The sequence below is a fragment of the Zootoca vivipara genome, chromosome 16 (assembly GCF_965207765.1).
Source record: "Zootoca vivipara chromosome 16, rZooViv2.hap1.1, whole genome shotgun sequence".
Lineage (NCBI taxonomy): Eukaryota > Metazoa > Chordata > Lepidosauria > Squamata > Lacertidae > Zootoca > Zootoca vivipara.
In genome coordinates, this window is record NC_142599.1 from 39,457,616 (window position 1) to 39,485,352 (window position 27,737).

The 27,737-nt window shown below is 47.0% G+C and overlaps 1 protein-coding gene across 7 annotated transcripts in view; it reads left to right on the forward strand.

Annotated features, from left to right (window-relative positions):
* Nucleotides 1-25,516, forward strand: part of TUFT1 (tuftelin 1) — a 37,297-nt gene extending 11,781 nt beyond the window's left edge. For 2 of the 7 annotated variants that reach the window (XM_035098461.3, XM_035098463.3), the window contains exons 2-12: nucleotides 12,200-12,274; nucleotides 13,941-14,045; nucleotides 15,383-15,469; nucleotides 16,763-16,834; nucleotides 17,739-17,855; nucleotides 18,861-18,989; nucleotides 19,768-19,862; nucleotides 20,500-20,605; nucleotides 22,344-22,427; nucleotides 23,519-23,622; nucleotides 24,649-25,516. In XM_035098461.3, coding sequence (XP_034954352.2) covers nucleotides 12,200-12,274; nucleotides 13,941-14,045; nucleotides 15,383-15,469; nucleotides 16,763-16,834; nucleotides 17,739-17,855; nucleotides 18,861-18,989; nucleotides 19,768-19,862; nucleotides 20,500-20,605; nucleotides 22,344-22,427; nucleotides 23,519-23,622; nucleotides 24,649-24,712 — 1,038 coding nt within the window. In that variant the 3' untranslated portion in view covers nucleotides 24,713-25,516. Of the gene's footprint in view, nucleotides 1-176; nucleotides 489-4,001; nucleotides 4,417-12,199; nucleotides 12,275-13,940; nucleotides 14,046-15,382; nucleotides 15,470-16,762; nucleotides 16,835-17,738; nucleotides 17,856-18,860; nucleotides 18,990-19,767; nucleotides 19,863-20,499; nucleotides 20,606-22,343; nucleotides 22,428-23,518; nucleotides 23,623-24,648 lie in introns of those variants that run through there. The other 5 variants (XM_035098462.3, XM_088660142.1, XM_088660144.1 and 2 more) reach the window with 4 other exon arrangements.
* The last annotated feature ends 2,221 nt before the right edge of the window (nucleotides 25,517-27,737 follow it).

Genomic DNA, 27,737 nt, shown 5'->3' on the forward strand with positions numbered 1-27,737 from the left:
CAGCTACCGTACATAGAATTGTAAACTGCCCAGGTTGGTCTGACCCAAGAGCTAAATTTACCTGTGTTTACTCTCCTTAGAGAGGTAGGTAGGTCATTGTAGTTCACCTGCCTCTATCTCTTCTTCCTTGTCTTGTTCTCTTTCTCTACCATTTTTTTTCTTATCTGGTTTTGCAGATTCCTCTGCCCACCCAAATTCTTGAAATTGCTGAATCAAAGCATGAACTTTGACCATCTTGCAAATCTCATCCTTCACCTTAAAAGGCCAAGAAAATGAGTTTTTCCCTCCCAACCTTGTCCTTGGCTTAATTTACTGCTCATTCCTTTTCTGGGTCTTGGCATTTTAAAAAAGTAGAACAACAACAAAACTCTGAACGAGAGTTTTTCCCTCTTTCTTTAATGAGTAGCTGTCGTTTGAATCACCCACTGGATAAAAATTTGGGCATTTGACCCAGCAAAAAAGAAAGATTTATTCCTTTGACCAGTCAGGTAACAGTGAAGTACAGTATCTTGCAGTTTATTATTGTTGGAATGGAAATGTGATTTAAACTGTTTAAAGTTTTAAATAATCAGCAGGCTTAGCCAGGTAGGCGGAACACAAAAACAAAGTAGCTAACTCTGGTTCAGAAGCAAAGGAATTCAGCTCCTTTTTATTCAATGTTCCAACTTTGCACAACACTCCCTAAGGCTTGGAATAAATAAACAGATCATGACACGCGTTTTTTATTTGATCCTGGAACACAGAATCTGCTTCAAGTCAATTTTTAAAGAAAGGCTATTAAGCCAAATAAAGCAAACAGCAGGCTTTTTTTAAATAAAAAAGCAAAACCTGAAACAAAGGCTGTTTTTGCTAAGTAGACAGCAGTCCACTTTGTCAAGCCTCATAGAATATTTGACTGCTGGCAAATTGACCGCATTTAAGTGGTCAGTTGGCTGGTGTACAAACCCTAATTTTAAGCTGAAGGAGGAAGGCTTCTGAGTGGATTTTATCAGGGGTCAGCAAACTTTTTCAGCAGGGGGCCGGTCCTCTGTCCCTCAGACCTTGTGGGGGGCCGGACTATATTTTGGGGGAAAATATGAATAGATTCCTATGCCCCACAAATAACCCAGAGATGCATTTTAAATAAAAGGACACATTCTACTCATGTAAAAACATGCTGATTCCCAGACCGTCCGCGGGCCGGATTTAGAAGGCGATTGGGCCGCATCCGGCCCCTGGGCCTTAGTTTGGGAACCCTGATATATATGGTGCTGAGAGAGTGATAAAAGGTCAAAGGGCGCACCCATCTCTTCTGGTTAGAAACTTTCAGCATCATTGCTTACCTTTAGGAAACCACCTGCAAGGCTTTGGCTTTCAGATACCTGTAGGATGTTTTAATCCTGCCTTTTAAAAACACAATTGTCGTTTTGTTCTGTTTTATGCTGGTTTTTAATGTTTGCTTGTTGCTTTTGAGTTGGCTTTGTTTTTTTGTTTTTTGTTTAAAAGACAAATAAGTTTTTTAAAATGTAAATAAGCAACTGGAACGCTTAGCTAGGATGCAACTCTCATCTGCCTTCCCCAAGGATGGCCGTTCCCTGCCCACTCCTAAAAAAAACAGTGATTTGCCAGGGTCGTATTGTGTGATCTTTGGGAAGGAAAGTTACCTGTTTTTATCTCCTGTGACCCTTTGTTCTTATTAGGCAGGGTTGAGAATGTGTGAACTCCTGGCTTATCACAGACTTCTGAAATGGCATCTTTGTGACTCAAATTTCATTTGGAAAACAGTATCTTTTTTAAAAACAATTTTTAGTTTGCAAGACATGGGTTGCGTTCAGACGTGGGGTTTTTGTGTTTGCTAGTTTTCCTGGTTATAAATTGTAGCACTTACGTCTAGATTTCCAGCATTTTGTTTACATTGCAATGCCTTGCGTTAGAAAACACTGTCCTTTTTAAAATCAGTTTACCGCCACATCACGCTGAATTTTAAATGGTGCTAAAGAACTGCAGGCCACTGTTGTGCCCTGAATTTTGTCACTGCAAGTTTTCAACAGCCTTGCAAATGCCCCCTCTCCTACAAGAAATGATTAAGGCCGAAATTAGAGCTAAAATTCCACTGAATGCAGCCGTGGCATCTCAGGACTCTAGTGAGGTATTTTAAAATTCCCAGGCAGGGTCATAACAATAGCATTCCTCCTCCCTGCAGGGTGGATTTATAAACCGCTTCTCCCACCCTTCCCCAGCTTGAGTTCTTGAGGAAAGGGATTGTTTTGGCAATTCTTATTTTCATCAGTTGTGTGCTAAGCCCATCCCAAACCTGTTATAAGATCCCAGCATCTCTTGTTTTGGGACGAGCCAGTTTTGTGGTTACTGTGTAAACGTATCAACGTTCTAGCAACCGAGGGGGCCTTAGTGGTGACGTCACAGGCGCTGTCCACTAGGTGCCTGTGGCCTTTCTGCAATTACAACCTGGATCACAAGAGCCTTGCTAGCTGAGGAATGAATCAACTTTTCACAGTAGCAATACATTGAGGGTTAAATGCTGCAGGGAGAAAATGACCACTCACCCCCCCCCCCCAAATGGAAGTAACCTCTTGGAGGAAAGCTCCAGGTTTCCATTTCACAGTAAGCAACTGTCAGACATTTGGGGAAATCCCTCTTAATATACAGTACTCTGCGCACATATACTGTTTGCACTCCTATATAAATGTTGTTTAGTCGTGTCCGACTCTTCGTGACCCCATGGATCAGAGCACGCCAGACACTCCTGTCTTCCACTGCCTCCCGCAGTTTGGTCAGACTCATGTTGGTGGCTTCGAGAACACTGTCCAACCATCTCGTCCCCTTCTCCTTGTGCCCTCCATCTTTCCCAACATTAGGGTCTTTTCCAGGGAGTCTTCTCTTCTCATGAGGTGGCCAAAGTATTGGAGCCTCAGCTTCAGGACCTGTCCTTCCAGTGAGCACTCAGGGCTGATTTCCTTCAGAATGGATAGGTTTGATCTTCTTGCAGTCCATGGGACTCTCAAGAGTCTCCTCCAGCACCAGAATTCAAAAGCATCAATTCTTCGGCGATCAGCCTCAATAAGAGGTTCTTTAATTCCTACTCACTTTCTGCCATCAAGATTGTGTCATCGGCATATCTGAAGTTGTTGATATTTCTTCCAGCAATCTTAATTAGTGCCTTTTTAACTGGTGAGTGTTGGAAAATACCACCTGCATCAAAATCTCCACTTAATCACCGTATTTTTCCGCGTATAAGACTAGGTTTCCCCCCTAAAAATAATGTCAAAAATTAGGGAGTGTCTAATACATGGATACACCCTTCCCCCCCCAAGTCTTATACATGGGGACATCTTATAGACAGTAATGTGAGCCAATACCTCCCTCTCAGCCTAATCACCCTGATCCATTGAGCTTATTGACTTGACTTAACATTTGAACTCTGAACCTAGTCTGGCACTTGACTGCTCCTTCTCCCCCAGGGAGCCACCACAGTTAAGGCACTACCCTCCCATTACCTCCCTGTTATTAGTTCCGGTCTTAGAGAAGAAGGAAATACATTTATTTATTTCATAAAATTTATACAAACCTTGATTGTAAAAAGCCTCCAAGTGGTTTTCAAAAAATGAGTAAGACTCGTTACCCGGAGGCAGCATCTACTCAGTGTAAGTGACCACCCCCACGGCTGTTTTAAGGCATCCATTCCTCTTAACCTTGGGGAAAACTACAAATAGGGGTTTGGTGGTTGTTTTTTGCTCATTAGTGTCTTGAAAATACTTATCGCTCTGACCTCATGTTTCTCGCAAACGTTGCTCGCAAATGGGTTTGGATGGAGTAAGGAATGTAAAGATAATTACAACCCGGCGTGGAAAATGGGACTGTAATCTCTCTGCAACATTTAACATGCCCCTTGTCGAGTGGGTAATTGTGTCGGGGACTCGGGAGAATTGCATTTGCGTAATCAAGACATCTCCTGGGACTTAAATTGCGGAGTGTTGCTCGTTTAGTCATTTATTTCTCAGGAGAGATCCGCGAGGCTTAGCTGCCTTCGCTCTGCCAGAAGTCTGCAATTGCGTTCAACTGATCGCATCTCGGCTTGAAATGACAGATCACAGCTCTCCTGACATAGTAAGTGAGGTTTTGAAAGAGGGATCTGGCTGAGCAGCGGACAGCAGAGTCAATGGAGATACATTGGGAACTGATGCTTGGAAAACCTGGGGAAATCTGCTTGCCGCCGTGACGAAGGCCACCCACCCACAGCCCCTGCTTGATGTCATTAGTTAGTGCTGTGCTAGGTGCTCTTTTCAGTTGCAGAATTGATTTTGCTATGCCTCTTTGTGCAAAAACACCAAGGGGGTGTTTTTCAGACTCTCGATTCCACAGATCTCCAGCAACTGGCAAGGTTTGCATGACTTCTCAACTGGGATGCAGTGGGATAGAGTGAGTTGCTTTAAGGTCGGGCATTTCCCTAGCCAAGAAATAAAATAGGAAATGGACCGACTGGCCAGGGCAACCACCCGCAACCTGGCCCACCGGTTTTGGACTGCAACTGTGAAACAGAGCTCCTTCCGTTGCCTCTGCTGTGGCAGACCTGCTCCATCCCGCCTCCTCTCTCCCCAGCTATCATTGGGGGCAGCCATTCCATCAGGCTGTGTCAGCGGGAGAGATGGGAAGCAATAGGGCACATCTCATCAGCTTTGCTGGAGACCCAGTTCCGCCAGGCACCTCCTGCCCCTGAACGGTGCCAGCATTTGGTCATTCCAGAAACACCTGTTGAGAAATAAGTGTTTGAGTTTTCCTCTTACCTCCCTGTCCCTTTCCCCTTGTGTGTCTTTTTAATAATAATAATAATAATAATAATAATAATAATAATAATAATATTGAGGTAGGGGCTGTCTTGTTTGGAATCTATGTTAAGCCACTCTGGGAGCCATTTTCGCTGAAAACCGGGGTGCAACTGCACTAAGTACAGTAAATAAATGCCCACCAGCCCCGACTAGCAGAGCCACATAACTGATGCAGTGAAGGGAATTTCCACTTCTGTGCCTGTTCTCCTTCAACTTTTCCATCTTTGCTGGCCACCTAGAAGAATTTGCAGCTAAGAACTTATACCTGGTTTTGCGCTTTTCCTGGGAACTGTAGGTTGTTCAGAGTGCTGGGAATTGTAGTTCTACAGCTCCCAGGATTTTCTCGGGACTGGGCGGGGGGGGGGGGGGAGGCATAAGATTAACCTTTGATGGGAAGGAAAAATTCCATGCTTAGGCTGTTTACATAGAGCAAGCTCATTGACCGTTAACAAAATATTAACTTCTACATCTTGACTTGTATTTTCTGGGGTGGTTTTCTTTTTGCGCGTGCGTGCGTGCGTGTGTGTGTGTGTATGTGTGTAGATATACAATTCCCCCAGGGACTTTTCCACCTTGATATTGGTGAATGGAGTGACTCATCTCCTGAAATTCCCAGCAGATCTATGAAGTTCCACCCCCCCCCTTACCATATATGGGGCGATTGCAGAATCTCACCTGTGTATTTTGTTTTTGCGTGGCGATGGCTGCTATAGAGACCAGGTTAATAACCGCTTCGGTTGACCTGCCACGCCTTCAGAATTCTTGGTGGGACTGTTAGATCCTCATATTTCAGGAACTGGAGCGAGTGACCGAAACAGGAAGAAGCTAGTCAGCCGCTGGAAGAATATCTCCTGGAGATATCAACACGCTTTACATCAGCGAATTTCGACCATATGTTAGTGGGCATTGTGATTCAGCAACATCTGGGGCCTTGAAGTTGAGGAAACCATTGCTCTAGATCATGCCCCCCCCCCGAAGTGTTGGACTATGACTCCCATCATCCACTGGCAGCGCCAGCAATGGATGATGGGAGTTGGAGTCCCAGCAGCGTCCATTTTGCAGGCACCTGGTTGGGGAAGCCTACTATAGGCACAGAATTGCATCTTTGTGAGTTGTGCATGGCCACATTCACACCATGTATTTGAAGCACTGTGATATCACTTGAAACAAATTCTGGTCGTGGTAGCTTGTTAAGGCTGCTGAGAGTTGTTAGGAGAACCCCCCCCCCCAAATATTGTATCAAATATTCATATAGCATCAGATATTCAAATTGGTTTCCAATTGTATTTTTATTGCTGCTTCTGCTTCTTACGTTGCTGTATTACGGCTCGAATGCTGTGGAATTCAGATTGTAACATGACAGAGTACAATGTCTAAGAACTAAAAGAAGCAATAAAAATGCAGGTTTAAAAGAATTGCAAATGCTACCACAGGCAGGAAAAAAAATCATTAAGCCTCCCCCCCCCCGGGACTCTTGGCAATTTTAATGTGGCCCATGGCAGGAAAGCAAAGTTTGAGAACCTCTGACCTAGGCATTAGCCCAAAGAGAAAAAGGGGGTGTGGCTTCCGGTTCAGCGCCAGCGCCGTCCAGCGAGGTTCGTCTCGCGTTCCGAGGCAACCCGTCTCTGCAAGGGAGGGGGAAGCAGCAGGAGCGCTGCTGCACCCCAAAGAACCCCAGATCGTGCGTTCTGGGGGCGGAAATCGCCAAGCAGCGCCCCAATCCCGACTCCCCAACTCTCCGGTAAGCTCTAATAAGAGCTCCGGAGCGAGAAGGGTTGTAGTCGCGGGGCCATTTTGGTGTGCCATCGCTACCCTTGCCGGGAGAAGCTCCGTGCCGGAGGCGGGGAGCGCTGGATTTTCCTAAAGAAGAAGTCAAGAAATTGAAAGACCGTGAGTAATAAGGACTTAAAGACTTAAAATTGGACTTGAGATTTGGAATGGGGGTGAGATTTAAAAAACGGAAGCCGATCTCCCCCCTACTGATTTAAAGAGGAAGCAGCTTAAGGAGGAATCCCAGTGCCGGGGACTAAAAACTTTATTCCTTGAATATCTCCGAGGACTGACTAAAGACTCTCCTCCTGAGGCAGGGTTAGAGGGGGGGGGAATTGTTTTAGATATTAAGAATCCCTGCAAACTTATTTAATTGAAGAAGAGACCCCCTCTGTGCCCTGAAATTCGGCACCCTGAACAGAACAGCGAGTGGAATATAATGGGGGGAGCGAAAGGAAGGAATTGACACTTTAAAACTTTTGGTTTGATTTTTGAGAATATACTGCATCCAGTTTGGGCTATGTGGAAGAACTGCAACTTGTAACCACTTCCTGTTTCCCAAGTTTTGCTCTGCCCTTGGAAAGCTAGAAAAATGTCAACAGAAGATTACACACCTGGCTTCCAGGAGAAAGTTTTGAGACTCTTGTGGGAAATGAGAATTAATATGTGTAAGACTCAACAACAATTGGAAGGAATGAATCAAGATTTACAGAAAAATGAAACACTTCAAGAAATAATGCATGAGGATAAACAGACAGACGAACTGATACACAACACAGTTGAAGTAAATGAGGATGAAATACAGGACTTGCCAATGAATAAAGACTTAGCTGAGAGTGGAATTAATCCTCCTCAGGAGGGGAAAAAGCAAGAATTTTTGAAGAGACAGAAAACCCACAAGAAAAGCATCATGCAAAGAAGAAATGACTTATGGGGGGGGAGAATAGAGAAGACTGGATTGAAAAATTTGTCAGGAAGGGGGGGGGATGAAGGAGGTATATTTGTTGTTTAATAGGATGGATAAAAAAGGACTGAAAACTGGATCATGGACTTTGGTACTTGCTGGACTGGAAGGGGAGGGCCGGGATCAGGGTATAGAGAGGGAAGAATTGAGGATAAAGATAAGATTTGGAATTGGGAATGTAAAAAGGTTTTAAAAATTTATGGGAGTTTTTGGGGAAAAAATTGAGGCATGGGGGAAAAAGGAAAATTGATAAGCTAGAAATAAGATTTAGAATTCATTTAGAAGTATCAAAAAAATGAATTTGATAAGATGAATGATGGAAGGGACGGTTGGGGGTTCTGGACCTCTTGCCGGCCCTCTGCGTGCGGGGAGCTCCTGGTGGCAGGGGCGGCTCCTGGGCGGGGAGGGCGGGGGGGGAGGGAAGTCCCAATTGGAAAAAGAACCATTGCCTCTCTCTTTCTTTCCTCTGGGACTCTCGGTGGCAGAGGGAGTGCGGGGGGGGGGAGGGGAGGGAGGGAATGGGAAAAGTTGTTAGAAAATAAATCTATCAGAAATAAGGATACTATTGAAGTAAGATTGGAGAGTGTGGAAAATAGAAAGGGGAATATGAGAAGAAAACTGCTAAAGAGGAGTTAAAAATGAAAATCAGAAAAGGGGGGAGGTAGGGGAAGCCCATAATAATACAATGATTTTAAAGGAAAGAAAGGAACAATTATTAATTGTTCCTCTTTTTTTTCTTTTTTCTTTGTTTTTTCTTTTTTCTTTTTGCAGTTGCTCTTTTTTTCTTATTCCTGGGTTTTTGTTTTTGTTTATCCTTTTTGGGTGAGCTTTGATAAAGTTAAGATAAATAGTTGGGGGGACACCCGCTCTCTTCTTGTTTCCCTAGGATCCCTCAGTGGGGGGGGGTTCTGGGGGGGATGAGGGGGGGTGGGGACAAGCCCAGCTATGAAGATGCACCACCTTCGACTGCGCACTGTCCATGGGGATACCTGGTGGCAGGAGGGATCTCAGGGGGGGTGGGTTGGAAGAAGGAGGAAAATATGATATGTTTATGTGTCTAATTTTCTTTTTGTTCTGTTTATATGCAAAACCAATAAAAATTATTTTTTAAAAAAAGAGAAAAAGGGTGTGTGTGAAGGCAGCCACCCTCTTTGTTTTGGTGATTCCCGCAGGCACCACCTGCTTTCTTCCAGGCTTATCTGTGCACAAGAGGACTAGAATCTTGTTTGTGTGTATGTGAATGCTTTGAGATCTGAATTCGGAGCTGACTATCATTTGTGTAGGTTTTGTTTGCTCCTGGATAACAGAATGAGCCTGTTTTTATTTTTCAGTTTGGTTCTGCAGCTCTGCGGGCTTTGATTCGGGAAGCTAGAAGGCATTTTCTGTTCTGCCCCGTAGTGGTTGCACGTGGCGCCACTTCTGTTCCCCTGCAGTTTGTCTTCTGTCAAAAGCTACGTCGTGTGGCTCACTCTCTGCCGTGGCGAAACCTCATAACTTGCGTAATTAAATTACGTAAATGATAAAGCCCTTGCGTTATGCCAGCCACGTTCTTTTCAGCTCAGAGGGAACGTATTGTCAGCAAACTGAAAGCGGAATACTGATAATATTCTCTGGATTGAATTCCTTTCCAGACATGAGACAGGTAGATGTGGTGCAATCATTTGACCCTCTTCTACCCCGCTTACTATCTCCAGCTGAATCTCCCCCCCCCCCACCCAAAAGTCAAATATCTTCTTGCAAATGTGAGCGCGTTTGTTCAGGGCATATCCTGCACCTCAGGAGCTGGGTTGTCCTGGGTGTGGAATGACACATTGTGGAGATCCTGCTCCGAGTTTGCCTAAAAAATGTTGCCGTCCTGGTTTGTTCCCGATTCTTGCTTCATAAGCCCTGGATGTCGTAATCGGGAGTTGGGACAGACCCAGAGCAAGGGAAGAAGCCCCGAAATATCGTAGGCACTGCCCTAAAACAACGTGTGGCGTGGGGGGGGGGTGGAGGACGCCTTGCCCTCGTGCCACAAATCGCCCCAGGTCGGCCCGAACTCCTGGTCGCCTGCCAACATGGTGCTGGAACGGTGTTTTTTTGTCTTTTTTGAAACTGCAAACAAGATGACGACGGTGACTTTAATAAGCTTCGCCAGAGCCTTTTGCCCGCCAGGTAATTAAGGCACGCCCTTCTGTGTCATGTTCTGGAACGTCCTCCCTCTTGACTGGAATCGGGCGTTCAAGGGGCGTTGTCGCGCGTACAAATTGCTGGCAATTAAAGCAGGGGGAACGCGGGTCGGTCCTAATTGTGGCCCCCCGGGGCATCCAGGTGGGGTCACGGGTATCCAAAACAGGTGTGTGCAGTTCCACAGAGGTCTCATGTGCTGAGGTTGGCGAGTGCCTTTCCTTCCCTGGACAGATCGCTCTGTCTCTCTCGCCTTGCCCTAATGCTCACGCTTTGTTGATAGCGGCGTACCTGTGGGCGTGCTGATAGCGCCGTGTTAATTAGCTCGACGGCAGAAGGATCTTGGCTCGGACGGACCACAGCCGCATCTAGCCCAGTATTCACAACACTCAAGCAATCTGCTCACGAGGAGCCCACAAGCAGGAAAGGAATGCAACAGCGCTCTCTCAAATGGCGTGCAAATTTGTCGAGAGAGGCCCTGTGTCAGATGTTGTGTGACATTGACTGTTGCACCCCCCCCTTCCGTGTCACTCCATTTCATAAAATGCATTTAGGATGTCGAGTGGGTGTTTGAAAGTAGGGTGGTTCTCCGTTAAACCAGGCCTAGGCCACCTGTCATGTAGGATTTAGTTGAGATTCCTGCATTGTCTGGGGTTGGACTGGATGACCTTCGGGGTCCCTCCGCATTTCTATGATTCCTTTCAGGTGATTTTGGATTACAGCTCCCATCCAACGTTTGAAATTCACCAGGCCCAGGCACATGCCCCCTGGAGGTGCATGCCTGGGGATCCTTAGATCTTGACGGTTTCCACACACGAGCAACACGTCCTGTAGAATCCTTCCCGTTACATTTTATCTGCACAATCGGAATGAATTTCAGGAACCAAAAAGTCACATTGAAAAATGTGACTTGGAAGCCGTCTAGCCCCCATATGGCCATTTGGCATTTCGTTTTTGGTGACTGTGAGGCTGGTTTAAGGAGACATTTGGCTAAATATAAACCTGAGTTTCCAACTCTGCTTCCATCACCCCTTGCCGGGGGCTGCCGTTTGCTGTGAAAATGTTCGCACTGAGTTTCTTGGACGTGTGCACAGCTGCTGAATGGCTCCAATCTCTGCTGTAGACGACTTCGCACAGAGAGAGAGAAGACACCCTAACTTAAGAGCGTCGCTTCTGCTGTGTCTCAGAGCCCTGATGGCTGGCGCTTTCTCTCGCTCTTTCTCTGTGTGTGGCTAAAATAAGTCTATTTTCACGCTTGTTTACAAGACTGAGAACAAGTTGCTGAACAAGTTTGGCTAGGGGCAGGTGGAGAAAAGAAAAGTCTGCATGTTAAGCTCTTTATGCAGCGCAGGGAGGCGGAAACGAATTCTCCGCGCCAACTGTCTCCTATGAATTAAAAATGAGTGCCTGTCTCTCTGGCAGAACCACGCTTGCATTGATTCCTGCAGAGCAGAAGTTGGGCAGAGCCAGCCTGAGGCTTGGGAGCGTTTGGGGGCTCACAGGAAGCTGCCTTCTACAGATCCGAACCCGTGGTCCCTCTAGCTCAGTGCAGACTCCACTGGCTGGCAGCTGCTCGTCAGGGTTTCAGGCACCAGGGATGGAAGCTGGGACCTTGTGCATGCAAAACAGCCGCTCTACCCATGAGCCACCTTCTCCAAAAACAAAGCAAGACTCCAGTCCTCATGGTTCTGAGCACAGGGGTAGTTTTAACGGGACCTTCTGCATGCAGAGCAGCTGTTCTCTACCACCCTTGACTGTTCACTGAGAATTGCTAGTCACCCAAAACTGTTTAGCAAGCACTGTCTTACTATCAGTGTTCATTTGCAGACAGATGCAATAGGCATTATTTGTTCATGATAGCGCCCGTTGGGAGAACCTCTTCAGCTGTTGGACGGCACTTCATTTCCCTTGCTTCAGATCCCTCTGTGAAATCAACCCATCCCGTGAAGCCTTTGGCTGAGCCCTGTCATTCTTGAGATCAGGAGATCTGCTTCACACCATGACAGAATCAGGCCTCCCGTGTGTTGGCCCCTAACCTTTGGAACTCCCTCCCACTGCACGTATCAGACAGGCGCCTTCTCTGTCGTCTTTTTGGCACCTACTTAATAAGTTCCTCTTTCAACAGCCTTCTAAAATCTCCACCCCAGCTTGCTTCTCTCTTAGATGGGTCCAAGTTGATTTCAAGGAACTGCCGTTATGTTGAGACTGTGTTTTGTATTTGTGTGTGTGTGTGTGTATAGACTGCATATGCAGTTGTGTGTAACTGTTGATTATGTTTTGATCATGCCGCGAATTGCTTTGGGATGCCTCGTATGAAGCAATCCATGAACGAAATCAACAACAGCGCCTTGAATGACAACCTTTCTACGGCTGTTACATTAGAGATTGCTTTGGGATGCAGTTTGTAAATGAAATAGTGATAAATGTTGCTAAGCCAACCTATTGAGCATGTCTCCTTTGCCACCTTGTTTTTCAGGACAGTGTGAAAATACTAAGGCTGACCCTCCAGAATGACCTTCCTGGGGACAGGCGCGATCAAGGAAAGCAAAAGGTGAGTGGCTTGTGTGAATAAAGCCCAGTCTGCTATGCTATTTTAACAGCCACGACTGCCCCCAAAGAACCCTGGGAGCTGTAGTTTGTTGCGGGTGCTGAGAGTTGTCAGGTGACCCCCCCCAATCCCCCAAACAGACCTGCAGTTCTCAGCAGCTTGACTGAATCTTCCTTCCTATGGAATTTTGGGAACTGTAACTGTGTGTTGCGGGAATTGGGGGGGGTCTCCTCACAACTCTCGGCACCCTTAAAATGCCACAGTTCCCAGGATCAGGGCCGGATTTAGGTTTGATGAGGCTCTGAGCTACTGAAGGTAATGGTGTCCTTTGTGTTGAATATATGCTATGTGGTAATTGATGGACCTAATCTCATCTAAAACCATTTGCACATCTCAAAATAATGTATTTTATCAAAGTAATGGTTGAACAATACAATTAAGAAGAAGTATATTTTTGGGGGGGTGGGGGCAAGAGTGTGGGGCCCTAAGCTATAACTTGTTTAGCTTATATGTAAATCCGGCACTGTCCAGGATCCTTTGGGAAGAAGCCATGTTGGTTAATGTGGCATAAAAGAAAACTGGTACAGATATTGTGGGGAGTGATTTGGGTGTGGATCAGCCCCACCCTGAGCACTGTGAACCCCTGAAAATGACGTTGGGCTTAAACCAGGGAAAGGGAGGGGGAATTTCAGCCTTCAGGACCAGACACAGCCCTTGCAACGCCCCTCATCAGCCATGCCCCCCCCCCCAGCAAGTCTTTTGGCTTGGCTGGAATAAGCCCTTGAACTCTGCCTCTTGATGGCCTGAATGAGGAGAGGGAGGTGTGTTTGTGTCTATATATAGAAATCTCTGGGTTTTGTGGGGCTGGAGAGCTCCCTATTTTGCAGAGGGTTTTTTTTTTTTAAAAAAAATTGTTATTAAAGTTAATATTAAAGCAAGTCATGACAATAAACTTCAAACGAAATTTAAAGTTGCAATATAACTTCGTCCGTTGCTACAGCCTTATAAAATGTCCCTAATAATAAGCTTTGATTACACATTGCTGCTATGTTGGATCCTTAAACGTTTTCAGTCAATATACCCTCTCCATAAGCATTCTTGGGATGGTGAGGGTATTTAAATGTTTTTGTTTTTCATTAATAAAAGGGGGGGGGGGAGACCAAATGCCAGTAAGAGCAAGAAGGAAATTATTTCTTTGCATTTGAGAGTAAGATTCGGAGTCGGACCTAATAAAAGCAAGTGCCAAATTGGGAAAAACTGACTGTTTAGCGATTTTGGACATCAGATAAAACGCCTTTTCCCAAAAGTACACTCCTGCCAGTCATGAAAATAGGAGCCTCGTTCTCCACAGCCTTTCTAGCATCCGGAATTGTTTTTAAAGATATGTTGCGCCATATAGATTCCCATGCATTTTATTGATTTGCAGAGTTGAGAATCTTTGCCCTGCTTGCTTTTGCATTTGGGCCTCCTTGAGTGCGGCCCCCACGACGCTTCCCAGGAAGGAGTGTGGCCCTCGGGTCCCTCGCCACCTCCCTTTCAGCTTTCCCACCGCTGACTTGGCTGTTTCAAAGCCCACGGCATGCCTCCCTAGAGAGATCGAAAGGGAAAGTAGAAAAGGGAAGCTACTCACACAAGGCCTCTCCCCCCCCCTTTGTTTTGTCTCCCTCAGCCGGTGGGAAGGGCCTTTGCCATGGTGGCCAACCGGCCCACAAACAGCCACGCGTTGGCGTCGGAGTATGTCAAGTCCAACGAGGGCGACGAGGAAATCATCAAGGTGAGCTGGTGCCGGATCTCGACTTTCGCCGAGTGGAGGCCGGCTGCTCTCTTTTTTGCAGACGGGGTGATGTTTATGAGCGAGAAATAGAAGGAAGGAACCGGCTTTTCAGGGAGGGTCTTATAGGGGTTTTTTTTGGGGGGGGAGGTAGAGCGGCTACTTTCACAACCAGAAGGTCCCAGGTACAAAAACCCAGCATCTCCAGGTAGGGTTGGGAGAGAGACCCTGCCTGAAGCTGCCAGTCAGTGTAGGAGCTATGTGCCCTGATGCTTCAGTATAAGGCAACTTCTGGTGCCTCTGCTTAAAGCAGCCCTTTTGCTCAGAACCATAAGGACTGGAGTCTTGCTTCATTTTTAGGGGGAGTGTGTGTAGCTTGGTGGGAGAGTCCCTGCTTTGCATGCAGAAGGTTCTAGGTTCACCCCCCCCCCCCGGTATCTCCAGATGGGATTGGGAGAGGCTTCTTGAAACCCCGGAGAGCTGCTGCCAGCCAGTGTAGACAACACTAAGTTAGATAGACCCCAGGGACCTGGCTCTGTAGAAGGGCAGCTTCCCGTGTTCCTGTTTAAGGTCACGCCATTCATTTAAAGCACCTGTCTTCCCCTCAAGGACTCCTCTTATTTTATTTTATTTTTGCTTTTCAGGTTTATACATTTCACTAATTTTACAATCATTCTAACATTCCATAACTTGACTTCCTTCCCTCTCTCTCTGCAAATCCTTAAATTTATTTTTAATATCTTTTGCAAATACAAATTAACTTAATTTGTTTGTTTATTCATTTACTTTAAATATATACTCTTATGAAGCTGCAGGTTATTGCAATAATCCTGCCAATGTTCTTATCTGTTTACAATTTATCTATTAATATTCAATAAACCATTTCCACTCTTTTATAAAAAGTTTGTTATGTTGATTTCTTATTCTTCCAGTAAGCTTCTCTGCATATTCCATAAGTTTTTGGATCCATTCTTCCTTTACTTTCCCAGGATGCTTTGTAAGGGGAAGCCAGGTGCTGTGGCTCTGACTTCTTTTTAGAAACATGAGGACTAGAATCTTTGCTGTTAGGGGAAGGATTGCAGCTCAGCAGCAAGGCTGTGTAGGTGAAGCTTACAGAGGAGGCTATCTCCTTCCTGATGTTGCTGGACTCCAGCTCCCATTATCCCTGGTGACTTGGAGTCCAGCAACATCTGGAGGGCTCTGGCTTGCTCCCCAGCCCTGATCTGCCACCGTTCCTCAAGCATGCGCTTGTCCCATCTTGTGCCGGGTTTGCCTCCTTCCTATCGGGGCTGCTTCCCTTCCCAATTCAAGGGCGTTGTGGTTTCTCCTCTGTGACTCAGGTCTACCTCAGAGCCCGAGCTGAGGACAGGGCCCAGAATGAAAAGAGCCTCCATCAGCTGAAAAGTGACGGCTGTCATCTCCAAGCGGTAATTAGCGTCCTTTGAAATAATGTGTGCTGGCAAGTAACGGGGAGGTAAATTTGCAAAACGGAAGAAGTAGGTGGCACAGACTCTCAACGGGGCACTGAAGGTTGTGTGTGTGTGTGTAGGTAGGCAGAAAGAACATACAGTGGTGCCTCGCTAGATGAGTGCCCTGTAAGACGAATTTTTCGCTTAACAAATAGGTTTTGCGATTGGAGGTTGCCTCGCAAGACGACGAGGTTTTCTATGGCCGCCGCTTTGTCTTGCAAAGCGTGGCCATAAAAACCTCTGATCACAAAACCTAGCGAAAGGGGCATTTGTCTAGCGAAAGGGAACCTCAGCGCAGGAAGAAGGCAAAGGAAGATCAGTTGAGAGGCGCTGACAGCTGTTCCTGTGCCTTCTTCCTGCTCGGTTCTTTCAGAGATGAAAGGGGGAGCAGAGCGAGGGTTTGGTTATGTTTATATCCCATCTTTCCTTTGAGGAATTTCAAGGGCGATGTACAGGTCCACCCCCCCCCCCAAAAAAAATTCCCAGAATTTATCTCGCATCACAACAACCCTGTGAGGTCGGCCAAGCTGAGAGGTGGTGATGGGGGTCTGTGTGTGTTTGTGTGTCGGAGTGAAGAGCCCAGCAGAAGTGGGGAGTGCCTGGCATCGCAGCTTTGGTAATGTTGAGTCCGCCATCTTGATTCAAAATGGCACCCAACAGTATCTGGGCATAGAGAAAACCCTGCTCCTCTGTCCCACGGACCGCCTTGCCAAGTCTGTCCCACGTTTTGGTTACAAAACGTTAAGGGCTCCAAATCGCTGCAGTTCTAAAAAGTTGAGTCTGCCATTTTGTTTCCAGGTGGCTCCCCAAAATGGAGATAATTGTGCTCTTTTACCTCAGGAACCACAGTTCAATTGCAGACACAGAGCCACTGTTATTCAGTTGCGTATTAATGCTTATTAACTTCATATTGATGGTGTCTTATTATTATAATTGTTTATTAATGAAACAATGAAGAGGTTGCTATACTGCCCTTCACCAAAAATGGTCACAGGGCAATTTGAAAGAAAACAAAAAAGCATTAAAATTATAGTAATGAATTGCATAAATAATATGCTTTCAAAAACTGTCCTAAAAATGATGTAACCCGTCAGCTGCTAAAAGCCTGGCGATAAATGTGGTTTATTTACCTGGATGAATAAAAGGGTGTGAGAAACGCCTCTCTGTGGAGGTCTGTCACGAAAGAGGTGCTGTTCTGGTCCCTTTTTCCATTTTATTTTACTTTATTTGTGTGTATGTCTTTAAACACAGAAAACACTGGACAAGCCGAATGGGATCCGTCCTCACAGAACTACCTCATTTCGCAGCATGTCACTATGCCAGGTCCGTGCACGAGAGTCTCTGGCTGTGGGGGTGGGTTGGGGGGGGGACGGTTGGCGTTCACAGGTGGTCTCCATGTCTGGAAGAACTGAGGTTGCGGAGAAACTGGGCTGGTCCCAAAAGGGCCGGCTTGTTCGCTCGCTCTGACCTAGAGCTGAAGTTAGGGGAGAGAGGAGGCAGTGTGGTGCAACGGTTAGAGCCTCAGGCCAGTGGGGTAGGGAATCCTCACTGCCGCTGGGTGATTTTTGAGGCTCCTGGCCTCTCGAGGTTGCAGCAAGGAGAAGCTGGGGAAGTGAAAGCTCTGTACCTTGCCTTGGAACTTCTTGGGGAGGAAAGATGTTAATGCAATTAATAAATGCCGTGGGAAAGGTGTCACTCGTTTGCACGTTATTTATTACTGTATTTATAGCTCCCTTTCTCTTCACACCCCCCCCTCACCTCACAACAACCCTGTGAGGTAGGTTAGGCTCAGAGATGCTGGCCGGCCCAGGGTCACCCCAGTGGGGATTTGACGCCTAGTTCGGCACTCTAACCACTGCACCACCCTGGATGTCAGCATCAAATGGGGAGATGGGAGCCTATCGTTTCCTTGGCAGTTCAGGGGTGGGGAGATCTCAGACCGGGGGGGGGGCTAAATGTGCCCCTCCAGGCCTTTGTGTCTTGTCTTTGCCTGGCTGGAGAGTGTCCTTCAATCCTGTCTCTTGCTTACTTGGATGAAGGACGGAGAACGAAGCCTGAATGTACCTATCATAAAAGGGCGAAACATCCCCTTTCATTGCTCTGCCCACTTTTGCTTCTGGCCCCTCCCACTGCTGGTGTGCGGCCCTCGGGAGACTGCCCCCAAAAGGGAATGTGGCCCTTCGGCCGAAAAAGGTCCCCCCTGCTCAAAAACCTCCCCTCCCCTCAGGATGAGCCGACGTACCCCGGAGATGACATCTCGATAATGCGGGAGACCACCAAGAAGCTGTTCACGAAACTGCAGGAGGCCGAGAAGCGGCACCAGTCGGACAGAGCCGCCTATGAGGTCAGAACGCAAGAAGAGCTTGCTGGATCAGGCCAATGGTTCCCAAACGTTTTTGGGGGTCAGCGCTCCCATGATTCCATAAGCTCAGCCCCAGGGCCCACAACCTTACCCTACAAAAATCATTATTCAGAATTGCAATTTGAACAGCCCACTGAGGAGGATCATAGCGCAATAACATTCAAAGCAGGCACAATTAATTGCATATTTATTCAAAATCCAGTTCAGACAGTTTAGCTTGAGTAATTCAACAAAATTGACGAACTTGATCCGGGGATAGCGGCTTTCCAAAGTGTGACAGTCATTTACACCTCCAGGATCCCTGTGTAGGGCTGGTCGATACCTGGTTTTCAGAGTTGCGCTATATCACCAGCTAAACATTCCGATATACAGTTGTGCCTTGGATCCTGGACTCGGGATGTTTTGGCTCCCGAACGATTGAAACCTGGAAGTGAGTGTTCTGGTTTTTGAACGCTCTTTTGGAACCTGAACCTCTGACGGGGCTTCCTGCAGCCAATCAGAAGCCGCAATTTGGTTTTCAAACGTTTTGGAAGTCGAACGGCCTTCCAGAATGGATTCCGTTCAACTTCCAAGGTACGACTGTACTGATATGTTACAGTGTCTGAAATAAGGATGGAGCTATGTAGAGGCATTGGCTAGCACACACAGAGACACACACCACCCCTCCTCGAACCCTGCTAGGTAATCTCCCCCCTCCCCCAGGAGTGGTACTGTCCATTTTGAGAAACATTGATCTGGCCCAACATCCTCTCTTCAGCCACACCTAGGAGGCCCGTGGCTCTGCATCCTCAATCGTGGTTGCAAGGACCACCCCTTCTGAGGCTGTGCTGCGGGCTTGATGATGCTTAAGCTGTGGGCCAGGGAGGGGGTCCCTCGTCATGGCCTCTACATTGATGGTTGTCATCCTGTTGGGGTGAACAGTGCAATTTTGCTCACCGTGTGTGAAACTGTCGACATGCATGCAAACGTGCCCGCCCCTTCTTGCAGACATCCATTTCCCATTATCGGAGGGAAGCCGAACATTCGGGAGCAGCTCTCAGGAGGGCGGAGCTGGACTTGGAAGAGAAGGATTTGAAGCTGGAGGAACTGCAGAGACTCTTGACAGGAATGGAGAAGGTACTTGCCTGACGGAAGACCCTGGCGAAAGCTGTTGCACCACTGGGCTAAAATTGGGGAGAGCGCAAAATCTCTTGGTTTGGTGATGCATCTAATTGTACCTTTTGTTTTATTCAAATCGGGACCCTCTTTTCTCTAGTTGTTTCCTATTTCTATTCCAAGCAGGAGATGGCATTAAACCAGTCTAGCCAGCTTATCAGAGACCAAAGAGTGCTTTAGACCCTGGAAAGGAGCAGCCGTAGACCAGAATGCCATATATATATATATATATATATATATATATATATATATATATATATATATATATATAATATGTATATGTAATGATACCATTCAACCAAAAGCATGCTGGTTTACAGCTTAAAGCAGCATTTCCAACCGTGGGCTTCCAGCTGTTTTTGGACTACAATTCCCATCATCCCTAGCTAGCAAGACCAGTTGTCAGGGATGATGAGAATGAGAGTCCAAAAACAGCTGGGGGGACCCAAGGCTGGGAAACATTGGCTTAAAGTACCAGCTCCTCTGCCACACCTGTAAGAAGAACTGTCTCCTTTTCGTCCTCTGTGAATCCGCCCTGTCCTCTTTTAAAGACATTCAAGTTGGCAGGTGTCACTAGCGAGAGCAAATTATGTGCGTACTGTGGGTCAGGAATTCTGCCCAGCCCCACGGCGTTCTCTGTTCTTCCCCTCCCTAGGCGTAGCTTTCTGTATTTTTGCAAGGATCTGAGAGCCTCGCGGCAGCCACCTTACCCCTGCTTGCCCTTCTCTTCCCGTTGCAGGAGCACAAAACTCTGCTGCAGAAGATGAGAGACGACGAGTCGGAGCTGGAGCAGCTGCGGAGCCTCGAGAAGGACAAAGTTGCTGAGCAGGAAAGGTGAGAGGCGCTCGGCTCATGAACTGTAGAGATGCGGCGGCAGCTGAGCCCCAGGCGTGGATCTGTGGGGCTGGGGACTTGTGTGACTGGCCGCCCTGGGAAAGAGGGCTGCTGGGCTTGCGTCCAATAGGGTTTTGTGATGGATAGCACAGAACAGGGCGTGGGGTGGGGTGGGGTGGGGGAGATAATTGGCAACTCCCCATTTACACATGGGTTACATTCCGAGGCACAACACGTTTAAGTGAAATCACGTATATTGGAACACCATAGGAAAAACCGGCAAACACCCTCCAAACTTTAAAAAACCCAAACCAAACTCCACTGTGATCACTCCTTTCAAACCTGCTTGCTCAAACTCCCAATGCTCCACGGACCTCAAGGGTCAGTGCTGGGATTGCTAGATGCCATTTTTGAGTCATTTTTGCCATTTCCGTGCTTTCTCGGGGCTGTTTTCGCCCCTTTTTATGCCGCGTCTTGAGTTTGCAGCGATGCACGCATGTGCCCCGAGAGCGTGTAAATGGGGAGTTGCCCGTGCAGCCACTTTTCAAGCTGGAACGAAAAGCGGGACCTTACAAAACTGGCTTTTGCATAACCTGCGGCCTCTTTCTCCTCTTCTTCTTCGTCCTCCTGCTCTCAGATCGGCCAAACTGGAGAAGGAAGTTGCCACTTTGCGGGAGAAGATCCATCACTTGGACGACATGCTCAAGAGCCAGCAGAGGAAGGTCCGGCAGATGATTGAGCAGGTGGGTGCTGGGGATGAGCTGTGCACTGCAGCTGGGATGGAGCATTTTGGGGGTCTTGTCCCCTTCCTGAGTTTGGGGTTATGCAACCTGCTTCTTTTTCCTTCCTCCACCCCTCCCCCGCCGCTTGCCGGCAACGTGACTCCTGCTGCCTCCAGAGGTAATGTGCTAGACCCGAGTGTAAGATAAAGAGCAGGATGAATCCACCATCCTTGTTCCCTCTCTGCTCTCAGCCAACTCCCTGGCTTCCTACTTAACAACCAGCCTGGCTTCCTACTTAACAACCAGTACGAGGGGTGGCCCTGCCTGTTCCTCCTCACCCTTGGTCTCAACGTTGCCCCTTGTAGAACTTGGCAGGTAGGAGGAAAAAGGGGACAAAAGTAGAGGAAGTTGGCACCGCCTCCCATTAGCTCTGGCGCCGCCTCCTGTTGGCTCTGGCTCCGCCTCCTGTTGGGATTCGTTCACTGCCTTCTTCCCCACCTGTCACAATAGGCACCAGGCTGCCACTGGGAGTAACCCCAAAAGAGCATTTTTGCGTATCTGCTCTTAACTATTTTACTCTGGAGAGTTTACATATCACTTAAATGTCAAAAAGCTAATCAGACCGCAAAGCGGATTACAGAGAGAATAAAGCAAGGAAATCATCAGTTTTTCAAAAACCTGTCGAACAATTGTTTAAAACCTTCCAAAAAATAATTAATGATGAGCTATAAAAAGCCATATTAAAACACACATCAATGCTCTGCATGTCTGGATAGGCTTGTCTTTGTACATCTGTAGGTCTAGACGGTGAAAGTGAGCTAACAGCCAAACATAACAGAAACCAGATGGTAAGATTGAAAAATAAAAAAGAGAGTGTCTCTCCGCCTTTAAAACCAGCCATGTGTGTATCTCCCTGACTTGGGAAAGAGTTAAATCTTAAGTCCTGTGCCAATTAATTTAGCTTCTGTTTGATTTAAAGCTGACCTCCCAGCTTTTGAGTGACTCACACCTCAAAAGGACTCCAGTAACTAAGCCCTTTTCATGGTGGTGTCTGGGGCTAGTGCAGTGAAAGTTGTCTTTCTCTCTCTCAGAAAGTTCTGCAAATCTCCAGAGGATTAGGGATTCAGACTTAAATTGTGTTAGAAAAACTTTTCTAAATAAACTCCACGCAGCTGAGAGACCAGCAGCTTTTGGAGCCTCCCAGCTGGTCATTAGAACAACTTTTGCAACTTACGGGCTTGAAGTCGAGTTTCCTTATTTCCTCTTCCCTCCCAATCGGTTTTCCTTGTGTGTTGCGACTTTTTAGATTGTAAGCCTATGGGGAGGGGCTGTTGTGTTTTTAATATGATTTATAAGCTGCTCTAGGAGCCTGATTAGTCAGGCAGCATGAATTAACTACACAGAGAGAGTTCAGGCTTTTCCGTGTCATAGGTGGTAGTGGATTACAACTGCATTCCTGACCCTTGACCCTGTGGGCTGCTGGGAGTTGGTCCAGCAACATCAGGAGCTTTCTGCAAATTCCTCACCCCTGCTTCGACTCCTCACATCACGGGAGTTGAAGTTTGATGTTGCATCTTTGCTTTGAGATCTCTCTCTCTCTCCCCCACCTTCCCCAAGATTACAGATCCCACTTTCTCTGGGGGTGGGGGAGCTAGTTTTAAACCCCTGGTGCAACTTACCTGGGCCATTTTGGGGCATGTTTTCAGCTTTTCTGGAGACTCCAGGGCTGTGCATTTCTAACAATCCTCTTTCTCCACAGCTTCAAAACTCCAAGACGGTGATTCAGTCGAAAGACACAATAATCCAAGAACTCAAAGAACGTGTGGCCTACCTAGAGGCTGAGGTAGGCAGCCATTTTTATTAAAGTTCTGAATCCCGTTGCCTGCAAGATGTTGACATGAAAGGGCCTAAGTTTTCTCATAAGTTGTTTTTCTATGCATTGAGTAGGGCTAACATTGGCTGCAAACCCATATAGTCAACAGCCTCCCCTTTTAGAGCCATCCAGCGCAGTCCCCCCCCCCCCAGCTCACCTTGTAGAGATCATATTTCTCCCCACGGTGTTTGTGTGTATGGCTCCAGATTTTATCCAACGTTAGTCCTGCTCAGACTCATTGAAATCAACATGCCTAACTTAGGTCCGTTAATTTTGGTGGAGGTCTACGCTGAGTAGGACTTAGTAGGGCACCACCCCTGAAGCCCACATTTTGGATGCACTTCTTACGTATGAGATGCTCTTTTAAGAACGTAAAATGCACCGCTAATACTGCTCAGTGCATTCACCTGTAAAAACAAGGCATGGCGTATGCAGCCTTTTAAAAAAAACCCCTATTTTTGCACTTGCTTTAAGGCTGCACACTCAGCCTTAAAAACACCTATTTTTGCACATGCGTTCCCATTGTGAAATCTGGAGAAAATGTGTAACGCAGTTTTGGGGTGGGGTGGGGGTTACATTTCGATTTTGCCAGTTCGCAATCTGGGTGGTGAAAGCAGACCAAGCGCATTCCTTCCCCCAGAAGAGCCCTTGGCTTGGCTGCCCCCTGGTGGGGCATCTGTGGTGCTACGGGAATGCCGACTGGGTCCAGAGCAACCTGACTCTAGGTGTATTCAAAGGTCACACAGGCACGAATTTGACTTGCAGGTGGGACTCCTGTCCCCTCCCCCCACCACCAAAATGAGCATCAAAACAGGAAATTGTGCCATCAAAGAGAAATTTAATACAAATTTTGGCAGTTTCTGCCAAATGCATCGTTTTTCTTGGAAGTCCTGGCACATCCCGACCATAACGTTTTGCTCTCGTTACTGAAATGCAGTTTGTCCTTCCAGTGCTTAAGGCCAGTTCTGTCTGCCTCCCTTTTCTCTGAGCGAAATGTTGCCATTTCATTTAGACCAGCCCCCTGCAATTCATCCCTTTCACTCTCGTGTTTCTCCCTTCAGAACCTCGAGATGCACGACCGGATGGAGCACCTCATTGAAAAGCAGGCCCAGAGCTCCGGGGTCCACAATGCAAGGCCCCGCTCCAAATCAGAGTACGTCAGCAGGTGAGCGGCTGGGAGAGGGGGAAGGGTGGAGGGGCAGTGGCAGCCGGCCTGGGGTGGAATAATAATAATAATAACAACAACAACAATAATATTTGTATCCCACCCTCCTCCCTGGCCAGAGCGGCTAACATCATATAAATAAGACAATATGCATAATACAATATGCAAATAAAATAACACTCAACATTCATTAAAATAATCTAGAATAATATTAAATATCAGCATTTCAAGATTAAACAGAAATCCACTCTACTAGTTACAATAAGTAATTTCCCAACTCCAATCAATAAAACTGTTTAGGGAGGCTTTTAATGTTTAATAGATGATTTTATTTCATTTTTCTGTTGGAAGCCACCCAGAGTTGGAAGCCCCAGGGAAACCCAGCCAGCTGGGTGGGGTATAAATAATAATAATAATAATAATAATAATAATAATAATATATTATTATTATTATTATTATTATATTATAAAACAACAGCAAGCCACCGTGCACAACATAATACAATACAAAATGAGAAGCAGAGACTGGAGGGTGGGGCAAGGCAGGTGGAAAGAGGCCTTGCCTGATGGGGTCTCTCCCCTCACCCCCTACACTCTCCGAGCCACCAACCCCTTTGGTGCACCCCACTTCTCTTCCCCCTCCCCAAAGTGACTTGCATGTTCCTAAAATGCGAATAGCTTAACATGCCTTCAAAGCGATGGGACAGAATACCTAGGAAGTGCTCATCCGCACATTCAGTTCCCTGCAAAAAGGGCCGGGGAACAGACTCTTGCCTAAAACCCTGGAAGAGGTGCTGCCAGTCAGCGTCGACGATGGTGAGCTAGATTGGCAAGGCAGCTTCCTGTTTTCCTCTTTGAACCCTTGATTCAGAACCATGGGGACTGGGATCTTGACATTCCCCAAGTGCAGGTATGCAGACAACAACCTCCAAATAGGCCCGTGTGGGCAAGTTACCTCCACGTTTCCTGATGCAGATTTATTCTCTAAAATCTCTCTCCCTCCCCTCTGTCTTCTCTCTCCTGCAGCAAACGGCTCACCAAGTCTCTGGGCCCCAAACCTTTGCCTCTCATCCGAGTGCTGGAAACATGAACTCAAACTCCTCTCCCCCGCTCCCCGAAAAAGGAACCCTCTGCAAACTCGCCGGGCCCTTAGTCCGTTGCCAGCTGCTTCGCCCTTGCTGCTCGCTCCCCAGAGGCAACCAACTCCCTTGTAGCATGCGGTGGGATTATCTGGGTAGCCCCATCCGCCCAGCAGCATGGCCTGCTTGAAGCTGCAAAACAGAAAAAAAAGAAGGATTTTCTTAAAAGGGTTTGATCGGGACGGGACGTGAGGACGTTTGAAGGTCAAGAGGACGCTTTCGCCCCACCCAAAAGCCGCAAGAAGGAAGCTTTGCATTCCTTGCAATTGATCTGTAAGGCTGGTCCCTTTTTGGAAAGACAGTGCCTTTTTAGTAATTATTATACATATATATATATATAATTATATATGTCATGTATATATATATTAGCTCCGTCCAGTGCTAGGAAGTTCAGTTTTTATCCCCGTTCAAGCCAGTACACCCATCAAGGGTTATTTTCAGATTATTAGTAACAGTTTAAAGGCGCATTGGGTTTGACAAAATTGAGGAGGGAAGATGTGTCCTGGTTTCTTGCCTCTTCCCGCCTCCGAAAGAATATGTCTCGGCGACTGCCCATCCACCTCTCAGGCGGAGAGTCAACCTCTCCTGTCAATCTCAGCCCAGCCCCGTAGAGAACAGAGACTACCCCAGGTCTGCATTTAATCCTGTCGGTTGGCCGTGCCGTGCCGTGGTGGAATGTTGAGGATTGACTCGTATAATGTAATCTAGCATTGTGTGAATGTAGAAATAAATACTGAGTTGAGTGTTTAAAAAAAGAAGAGGTGTTTCGTATGTATGCCTTAAAGCAGGGGTCAGCAAACTTTTTCACCAGGGGGCCGGTTCACTGTCCCTCAGACCTTGTGGAGGGCCAGACTTTTTTTTTTGGGGTGGGAGAAATGAACAGATTCCTATGCCCCACAAATAACCCAGAGATGCATTTTAAATAAAAGGGCACATTCTACTCATGTAAAAACATGCTGATTCCTGGACCGTCTGCGGCATGGATTTAGAAGGCGATTGCACCCATGGTCACGGGGAAGGGGAAACGCCAGCAGCCAACAACATCGCCATCGCATGCAGAAACCACCCCAGGTTTTCAATTCTGTTTAGTGCACCCTGTAACACTGAAACTGGAGGGAAGCCTGCTTTGTGAAGGCTTGTGTCGGGAATCTGAGGTGGGAATACCTGGAAACAAACCCCGCTGTTCCAATTCAGCAAAGATGGGACCAAATGAAGGCTGTTCATTTGATCCCGCAAGGCTCCCTCTCCTGTATGGTGGAGCGATGTCCTGCTAGCTGCACCCAGGGATGTGTGTCCCTGCATGCAAAAAATGCAAACTCTTTTACCTACCCAGGTGCGTCTCTCTTGCAGGCGGGCCTTCCAGGCAACCGTGCTGTTACAGAGGTTTGGTTGAGTGCAAAACAACAACAACACGCGCAACCCTGCTCTGTTTCCCCTTAAGCCGACGCAGCTGTGAGCATTTGCAAACATTGACTCAATTTGCTTCCCATTAGCCCATATGTGTTGACAATCAAATGCGCAAGCTGTTAATTAATATCGCCCACTTCTACTCTTCTGGTTGGCGGGTGACTCTGGGAGGAGAAGGGTGCTTCTTGCCTTTTGGAATAGGTTTCCCTGAGTCTCTGAGGAAAATGCAGACTGGTATAGAGGGAACTCTGGGAATTGTAGCTCTGGGAAGGGGGAACAGATCTCCTAAGAATTCTCAGCACCGTTAACAAACTATAACTCCCACAATTCTTTGGTGTGGTGGTGGTGGGGAACCATGGCTGTTTAGAATTTATGGTGGCCGTAGCTATGTCCACAAATTTCAGTGGGTCTGCTCTGAGTATGACCAATGCAAGATAACAGCCGTAATGCCCAAAATTGTTTATAAAACAGAAAAATGGTACAGTTTAATTTTTCTGTGTGTGCACAGTCTGTTACCTGAGCAGGAAAGTAGCACTGAATATGGAAAGGTTAATTTGTAAACATCAGTGTATGATCTAGTTGGGATTCCTGCCTTGTAGGGGGTTGGACTAGATGACCCTTGGGGGACCCTTCCAACTCATGATTGATTCTATGACTCTAAATAACATGGCTATCATAATAATAGCAAATGTCAGCAAAACTCTGTTTTATTTTTATTTTATTTTCAAGGGTGGGTTTAGGAAATGTTGCATGCTGGGGAATTGGAAGGGGAAATAACCAAGCCAGGCACCAGCGCTGTGGTTGCCCATAGCAACCTGTTACCCACACCCCTCAGCGGAACTACAACCCCCGAAAGGCCTTGCACGAAAGAGGTGGGGGATGCCTTCCATTATGCCGCGCGAGGAACGAAGGAACGTAGCCAACAATTTTTTCCTTGCAGCTGCGGCCGTTCCAAAGGGACGTGTCCTAGTCTGCCTGTCTCTATCCCCGCACTTCAACTCCCATGAGCCATTGCAGAAAAGGCGCGTACGCAGTCTTGGCAGAGCGACGCCCAGAGGACCGTTTCAGAACATAGCGCAGACTTACTGCTGCCCTGGACTGCAAGTCCCATGAAGCTCTGCGACGAGGATTTAGGACTCCGTAGCTCTAATTAATGAGCAATTAATAATTGAGATCATTAATTAACATGCAGTACCTAGTGTTTATTAGAACATGGAGAGGGAATTGCATTTCCCCCCTTCTCCCTCATTTTGGATGTGACTTGCCCCAAATTGCAAATCCTAACATCCCCCCCCCCCCCAGGGTAAAACTCCTATGAGGGTTGGTAGCTCCAGCGCGAAAGGAAGGATGCACATTCCCCTCCAGCTCGGACAATAGTGATTTTAGACACTGGACGTAATGGTCTTTGGGGGAGGGAGGCACTATGACACTCTTTAGATGGTAATGACTGTTGCTTCTAATGTTGCAACTCTCTCCACCTTTTTATTGGAATAATTAGAATTTCTTTATGGCTTTCATGTCCCATCCTTTAGCCAAAAAAGGCTCAAAGTCTGTGTATACCTCAGCAGC